Raw genomic sequence first — 8,577 nt, forward strand, 5'->3', positions numbered from 1 at the left:
TTTAACGGGGAAAAATGGGAATTGTGAGGGGGAAAAACGGGAATTGTGAGGAGGGAAGGAAGTAAAGACCGAAGGGAATTTTGGGTTGGGGGATGCAATGGGAGGGGCCAAGAGAGGGTTGATTGGGGAAGTGGGCGTGGTTTGGGGCGTGGCCTGGAGGGGCGGGGGGCGCGGAATTTGGGGAGGGGGAGAAAACCGGGATGGGGGGGGGAGGGAGGGGAGAGAGAGGGAATTCGGGGAGGGGGCGTGGCTGGACCTCGGTGGAGGGGGGAATTTGGGGAGGGGGCTACAAATCTCCTTCTGATCCCTTTTCTTCATTCCGGGATAGAAATTTGGGGAAGCGGCGCTGAGAAATTTGGGGAGGGGGCGCTGGGAATTTTGGGGAGGGGGGCGGGAATTTGAGGGAGGGGCGGGAAACGTGAGGGGGAAAGGGCGGGAACGGGAGGTGCCGCGCATGCGCAGTGCGGGCGGCTCCGAGGCGCCCCCTTTTGGAAGCGGGAAGCGCCGGGGCCTGGCTCTGAGTGGGGGGGGCGGAACCGGGAACGGAACCGGGAACGGGATCGGAACCGGGATCAGAACCGGGATCGGAACCGGGGGGGGCCTCGGGCCGGTACCGACATGGTGAGAAGCCCTGAGGGCAGCGGTAACCGAGGGGGACACGGAGAGAGCGGGAATGGGAAATGGGGAAGGAACCGGGGGGGCCTCGGGCCTGGAGCGCTGTGAGGGGAGGGGGGGGGGACGGGGGTTCTGAGGGGGCGTTTAATTATCTTTGGGTTTTTATGAAGAGATTTTGGGATTTTTCACAATTTAGGGTCATTTTGAAGAGGAGTTTGAGGAGTTCTGAGGGGAATTTAAATTATATTTAGGGTTTTTATGAGAAGATTTTGGGGTGTTTTGGGTTTATTTCCAATTTGGGGTCTCTTTGAGGGGGACTTTGAGGAGTTCTGAGGGGATGGGGTTATTTTTTTTTTTTATGAGGGAATTTTGGAAAGTTTTGGGTTTTTTCCCAATTTAGGGTCATATTGAGGAGGATTTTGAGGGGGTTCTGAGGGGGAGTTTAATTATTTTTGAGATGTTATGAGGAGATTTTGGGGTGGTTTAGTTTTTTTTCCCAATTTAGGGTAATTCTGAGGGGGATTTTGAGGAGTTCTGAGGCGGAGTTTAATTATTTTTGAGATTTTATGACGAGATTTTGGGCTTTTTCCACAATTCAGGGTCATTTTGAGAGGTTCTGAGGGGAAGTTTAATTATTTTGGAATTTTATGAGGAGATTTTGGGGTGTTTGTGGTTTATTTCCAATTTAGGGTCATTTTCGAGGGGGATCTTGAGAATTTCTGTGGGGATTTTAATTATTTTTGGCATTTAATGAGGAGATTTTGGGGTGTTGTGGGATTTTTCCCAATTTAGTGACATTTTGAGGGGGATTTTGAGGAGTTCTGAGGGGAAGTTTAATTATTTTGGAATTTTATGAGGAGATTTTGGGGTTTTTCCACAATTTGGGGTCGTTTTAAGGAGGATTTTGAGGAGTTCTGAGGGGGAGTTTCCTTATTTTTGTGTTTTTATGAGGAGATTTTGGGGTTTTTCCCAATTTAGGGTCGTTTTAAGGAGGATCTTGAGAATTTCTGAGGGGAATTTAATTATTTTTGGAATTTTATGAGGAGATTTTGGGCTGTTTTGCGTTTTTTTGCAATTTAGGGTCATTTAGAGGGGGATTTTGAGGAGTTCTGAGGGTTTTTTAAATTATTTTTAGGATTTTATGAGGAGATTTGGGGTTTGTTGCAATTTGGGGCCAGTTTTTAGGAGTTCTGAGGGGAGTTTATTTATTTTTGCGACTTTATGAGGAAATTCTGGGGTGTTTTGGGTTTACTTCCAATTTAGGGTCATTTTTGAGGAGGATTTTGAGGAGTTCTGAGGGGGAATTTAATTATTTTTGTGTTTTTATGAGGAGATTTTGGGCTGTTTTGCGGTTTTTTGCAATTTAGGGTCATTTAGAGGGGGATTTTGAGGAGTTCTGAGGGGTTTTTAAAATTATTTTTGGGATTTTATGAGGAGATTTGGGGTTTTTTCCCAATTCAGGGTCATTTGGAGGGGGGGTCTGAGGGGGAGTTTTATTATCTTGGGGATTTTATGAGGAGAATTTGGGCTGTTTTGGGGTTTTCCCAATTTAGGATCATTTTAAGGAGGATTTTGAGGAATTCTGAGGGGGATTTTAATTATTTTTGGAATTTTATGAGGAGATATTGGGCTGTTTGGGGATGTTTCCCAATTTAGTGACATTTTGAGGGGGATTTTGAAGAGTTCTGAGGAGAAGTTTAATTATTTTGGGATTTTATGAGGAGATTTTGGGGTTTTTCCACAATTTGAGGGAGATTTTGAGGGGGATTTTAATTATTTTAGGAATTTTATGAGGAGAATTTGGGGTCTTTTGGGGTTTTCTGCAATTTCAAGAACAGAATTTCCCCAATTTTCCCCAAATTTTAATCCTCTAAAAATTCAATTTTCTCATGGAATTTTGGGGCAGAATTAATGAAAAAAATTGGAATTTTAATGACGAAAAATGGGAATTTTAATTACAAAAAAATTCAAATTTTGGGGAAATAATTTTCCCTATTTCCCCCAAATTTTAACCCTTTATAAATCCAATTATTTCTGGAATTTCTGTTGCCGAATTAATGAAAAAAATTGAATTTTAATGACGGAAAATTCAATTTTAAATACCAAAAAATGGAAATTTTAGGGAAATAATTTTCCCGATTTTTCCCAAACTTTAACACTTTATAAATTGAATTTTTTCTGGAATTTCTGAGGCAGATCCAGGCTGGGAACCATCCCAGAATTAATGAAAAAATCAGAATTTTGACAACGAAAAATTGGAATTTTAATTCCAAAAAAAATCAAACTTTGGAGGAAGAATTTTCCTGATTTCCCCCAAAATTTAACCCTTTATAAATTAAATTATTTATGAATTTCTGTTGCAAAATTAATGAAAAAGTTGGAATTTTAACAACGAAAAATGGGAATTTTAATTCCAAAAAAAATCAAATATTGGGGGAACAATTTTCCTGATTTCCCCCAAACTTTAACCCCCTTATAAACTGAATTTTTTTATTAATTTCTGGTGCAAAATTAATGAAAAAATTGGAATTTTAACGACGAAAAATGGGAATTTTAATTCCGAAAAAAATCAAATTTTGGGGGAATAATTTTCCTGATTTCCCCCAAACTTTAACCATTTATAAATTGAATTTTTTCTGCAATTTCTGTTGCAAAATTAATGAAAAATTTTGAATTTTGATGACAAAAATTGGAATTTTAATTCCAAAAAAAATCAAATTTAGGGAATAATTTTCCCGATTTCCCCCAAAATTTAACCCTTTATAAATTGAATTATTTATGAATTTCTGTTGCAAAGTTAATGAAAAAATTGGAATTTTAACGACGAAAAATGGGAATTTTAACTCCGAAAAAAATCGAATTTTGGGGGAATAATTTTCCCGATTTCCCCCAAATTTTAACCCTTTACAAACTGAATTTTTGGATGAATTTCTGGGGCAGATTCGCTTCATCCTGATCCAGAACCGGGCTGGCAAGACCCGCCTGGCCAAGTGGTACATGCAGTTCGACGACGACGAGAAGCAGAAACTCATCGAGGAGGTTCACGCCGTGGTCACCGTCAGGGACGCCAAGCACACCAATTTTGTCGAGGTAAAACCACCAAAATTCAGATTTTTTTACCCCAAAATCAACGTTTTTTACCTCGAAATGAAAATTTAACGCGTCAAAATTGACTTTTTTTGTCCTAAAATCAAAATTTTTTTATTGCGAAATCCCAAAGTTGCCGATTTTTAGGGAGGAAAGTGGGGGGGGGTTTGGGCTCCCTCCCAGTTCATCCCAGTCCCTCCCAGTTCCTCCCAGTTCATCCCAGTTCATCCCAGTCCCTCCCAGTCCCTCCCAGTTCATCCCAGTCCCTCCCAGTTTGTCCCAGTTCATTCCAGTCCCCTCCCAGTCCATCCCAGTTCATCCCAGTCCCTCCCAGTTCATCCCAGTCCCTCCCAGTTCATCCCAGTCCCTCCCAGTTCATCCCAGTCCCTCCCAGTCCCTCCCAGTCCCCTCCCAGTTCATTCCAGTCCATCCCACTTCATTCCAGTCCATCCCAGTCCATCCCAGTTCATCTCAGTCCCTCCCAGTCCATCCCAGTCCCTCCCAGTTCATTCCAGTCCATCCCAGTCCCTCCCAGTCCATCTCAGTCCCTCCCAGTTCATCCCAGTTCCTCCCAGTCCATCCCAGTCCATCCCAATCCCTCCCAGTTTGTCCCAGTTCCTCCCAGTCCCTCCCAGTTTGTCCCCAGTTCTTCCCAGTCCCTCCAGTCCATCCAGTCCATCCCAGTTTGTCCCAGTCCATCCCAGTTCCCCTTCATCCACTCCCAGTGGTTCCCAGTCCCTCCCAGTCCCTCCAGTGCTCCCAGTTCCGCAATTCCCAGATCATTTACCGTCGCTACACCAGACTCGGTTTCCTGCAGTCCCATTTTCCTCCATCCCAGTCCCTCCCAGTTTGAACCAGTCCCTCCCAGTTTGAACCAGTCCCTCCCAGTTACCCCCACACCCCTCCCAGTGGTTCCCAGTTTATCCCAGTCCCTCCCAGTCCCTCCCAGTTGCTCCCAGTGCTCCCAGTAACCGGCCGTGTTCCCAGTTCCACAATTTCAAGATCATTTACTGTCGCTACACCGGCCTGCAGTGCCCTCCCAGTCCTCCCAGTCCCTCCAGTCCCTCCCAGTCCACTCCAGTGGCTCCAGTCCCTCCCAGTCCCTCCAGTGCTCCCAGTAACTCCGAGTCCATTCCCAGTTCCGCAATTTCCAGATCATTTACCGTCGCTACGCCGGCCTGCAGTGCCCTCCCAGTCCCTCCCAGTCCATTCCCAGTTGCTCCCAGTTGCTCCCAGTTGCTCCCAGTCCCTCCCAGTCCCTCCCAGTGGCTCCCAGTAACTCCCAGTCCCTCCCAGTCCATTCCCAGTTGCTCCCAGTCCCTCCAGTCCCTCCCAGTGGTTCCCAGTCCCTCCCAGTGGCTCCCAGTAACTCCCAGTGTTCCCAGTTCCGCAATTTCCAGATCATTTACCGTCACTACGCCGGCCTGCAGTGCCCTCCCAGTCCCTCCCAGTCCATTCCCAGTTGCTCCCAGTCCCTCCCAGTCCCTCCCAGTCCATTCCCAGTGGCTCCCAGTTGCTCCCAGTCCCTCCCAGTGCTCCCAGTAACTCCCAGTCCGTTCCAGTTCCGCAATTTCAAGATCATTTACCGTCGCTACGCCGGCCTGCAGTGCCCTCCCAGTCCCTCCCAGTCCCTCCCAGTCCATCCCAGTCCCTCCCAGTCCCTCCCAGTCCATCCCAGTCCCTCCCAGTCCATCCCAGTCCCTCCCAGTCCCTCCCAGTGGCTCCCAGTCCATCCCAGTCCCTCCCAGTCCCTCCCAGTCCATTCCCAGTGGCTCCCAGTGCTCCCAGTAACTCCCAGTTTGTCCCAGTTCCCGCAATTTCAAGATCATTTACCGTCGCTACGCCGGCCTCTATTTCTGCATCTGCGTCGACGTCACCGACAACAACCTGGCCTACTGGAGGCCATCCACAACTTCGTGGAGGTGAATTAATGAACTCGCTAATTACCCCCTTAATTAACCCCCCCGGGCCTTAATGAGCCCCCCCGGGCCTTAATGAGCCCCCCCGAGGGCGTTAATTAATGGCGTTAATGAACGAATTCAGGTGCTCAATGAGTATTTCCACAACGTCTGCGAGCTCGACCTCGTCTTCAACTTCTACAAGGTGGGGAAGGGGTTAATTAATTGAATTAGTTAATTAATTGGGGGGGGTTGTTTAGTTTGGGGAGGGGTTTAATTAGTTTGGGGAGGGGTTTAATTAGTTTGGGGAGGGGTTCAGTTAATTTGGGAAGGGTCTTGAGTGGTTCTGGGGCAGTTTCATTAATTTGGAGAGAGGTTAATTAATTAATTTGGGGCATTAATTAGTTTGGGGAGGGGTTTAATTAATTTCAGGAAGGGTTTAGTTAATTTGGGGAAGGGTTTTAATTAATTTGGGGAGGGGTTTTGAGTAGTTTTGGGGGAGTTAATTAATTAGGGGTGGGTCAATTAATTTGGGTAGAGGTTAATTAATTTGGGGAGGGGTTTAGATAATTTGGGGAGGGGTTTTAATTAATTTGGGGGGTTTTTAATTAATTTGGGAGGGGTTTTGAGTGGTTTTGGGGGAGTTAATTAATTAGGGGTGGGTTAATTAATTAGGGGAGGGGTTTAATTCATTAGGAGAGGGGTTTAATTAATTTGGGGAGGGGTCTTGAAGGGATTAATTAATTTGGGGAGGGATTTAATTAATTTGGGGAGGGGTCTTGAAGGGATTAATTAATTTGGGGAGGGTTAATTAATTTGGGGAGGGTTAATCAATTTGGGGAGGGTTAATTAATTTGGGGAGGGATTTAATTAATTTGGGGAGGGTTAATTAATTTGGGGAGGGTTAATCAATTTGGGGAGGGTTCATTAATTTGGGGAGGGTTAATTAATTTGGGGAGGGTTCATTAATTTGGGGAGGGTTAATCAATTTGGGGAGGGTTCATTAATTTGGGGAGGGTTAATTAATTTGCGGAGGGTTAATCAATTTGGGGGGGTTAATCATTTTGGGGAGGGTTCATTAATTGGGAAGGGTTCATTAATTGGGGAGGGTTCATTAATTTGGGGAGGGTTAATCAATTTGGGGAGGGTTCATTAATTTGGGGAGGGTTAATTAATTTGCGGAGGGTTAATCAATTTGGGGGGGTTAATCAATTTGGGGAGGGTTCATTAATTTGGGGAGGGTTCATTAATTTGCGGAGGGTTAATCATTTTGGGGAGGGTTCATTAATTGGGAAGGGTTCATTAATTGGGGAGGGTTCATTAATTTGGGGAGGGTTAATCAATTTGGGGAGGGTTAATTAATTTAGGGAGGGTTAATTAATTTGGGGAGGGTTCATTAATTTGGGGAGGGTTAATCAATTTGGGGGGGTTAATCAATTTGGGGAGGGTTCATTAATTTGGGGAGGGTTCATTAATTTGGGGGTTCCTGAGTGGTTCCCGGGGTGATTTGGGGCGGTTTTGGTCCATTCTGGGATCAATTTTTGCTGATTTTTGAGTCACTTGGGATTTTGGGGCCATTTTTAGTCATTTTTGGGCCATTTTTGTCCAATTTTTTCCAGATTTTTCCCCAATTTTCCCTAAATTTCCCTTTTTTTCCCCTTTTTAGTTGTTCACAGTGCTGGGTGAGATGTTCCAGCCTGGCTTTGGGGCTGATTTGGGTCATTTTTAGTCATTTTTGGGCCAATTTTTGCCATTTTTTTCCAATTTTTGCCAATTTTTTTCCAATTTTTTGCAGATTTTTCCCCAATTTTCCCAAAATTTCCCTTTTTTCCCCATTTTCAGTTGTTCTCAGTGCTGGGTGAGATGTTCCAGCCTGGCTTTGGGTTGATTTGAGCTGATTTTGGGTTATTTTGGGGTTATTTTGGGCCATTTTTGTCCATTTTTTTCCGATTTTTTGCAGATTTTTGCAGATTTTTCCCCAATTTTCCCAAAATTTCCCTTTTCCCCCCAATTCCAGGTGCACACGGTGGTGGGTGAGATGTTCCAGCCTGGCTTTGGGGCTGATTTTGGTTCACTTTTAGTCTTTTTGGGCCAATTTTGGGTTATTTTGGGCCATTTTTGTCCATTTTTTTCCGAATTTTTTGCTGATTTTTGCAGGTTTTTCCCCAATTTTCCCAAAATTTCCCTTTTTCCCCATTTTTAGGTGCACACGGTGGTGGGTGAGATGTTCCAGCCTGGCTTTGGGGCTGATTTGAGCTCATTTTGGGTCATTTTTGGGCCATTTTTGTCCATTTTTTTCCGATTTTTTGCAGATTTTTGCAGATTTTTCCCCAATTTTCCCAAAATTTCCCTTTTTGCCCCAATTCCAGGTGTACACGGTGGTGGACGAGATGTTCCTGGCCGGGGAGATCCGCGAGACGAGCCAGACCAAGGTGCTGAAGCAGCTCCTGATGCTGCAGTCCCTGGAATGACCCAAAATCCCCAAAATTCCCCAAAAATCCCCAAAATTCCTCCCCCAGCCATCAGTGTTATCGTGCTGTGCAAAAAATGTGAATTTCTGTGCGTTAAAAGTGACCAAAAATGGGAATAAATGGGTTAAAAGTGAGGAAAAGTGGAATTTTATGGGTTAAAAATGGGTTCAAAATGACCAAAACCGGGAAAAAGTGGATTTAAAATGATCAAAAATGGGAAAAAGTGAATTAAAAGTGACCACAAATGGGAATAAGTGGGTTAAAAATTACTAAAAATGGGGAAAAGTGAATTAAAAGTGACCAAAAATGGGAATAAATGGGTTAAAAGTGAGGAAAAGTGGAACTTTATGGGTTAAAAATGGGTTCAAAATGACCAAAAACGGGAAAAAGTGGATTAAAAGTGACCAAAAATGGGAATAAATGGGGTAAAATGACAAAAAATGGGAATAAATGGGTTAAAAATGAGCAAAAATGGAATTTTATGGGTTAAAAATGACCAAAAATGG

The 8,577-nt window shown here is 44.3% G+C and overlaps 1 protein-coding gene across 1 annotated transcript; it reads left to right on the top strand.

The window, feature by feature from the left end:
- The first annotated feature begins 477 nt into the window (after positions 1-477).
- Positions 478-8,211, top strand: AP2S1 (adaptor related protein complex 2 subunit sigma 1). The gene is given in 6 exon segments (XM_058822875.1): positions 478-621; positions 3,556-3,705; positions 5,491-5,596; positions 5,599-5,624; positions 5,746-5,805; positions 7,970-8,211. Coding segments are annotated over 6 exon segments (447 nt in total). The 5' UTR covers positions 478-618; the 3' UTR covers positions 8,072-8,211.
- Positions 8,212-8,577: the final 366 nt, after the last annotated feature.

This window comes from Ammospiza caudacuta, chromosome 35 (genome assembly GCF_027887145.1).
Source record: "Ammospiza caudacuta isolate bAmmCau1 chromosome 35, bAmmCau1.pri, whole genome shotgun sequence".
Taxonomy (NCBI): domain Eukaryota; kingdom Metazoa; phylum Chordata; class Aves; order Passeriformes; family Passerellidae; genus Ammospiza; species Ammospiza caudacuta.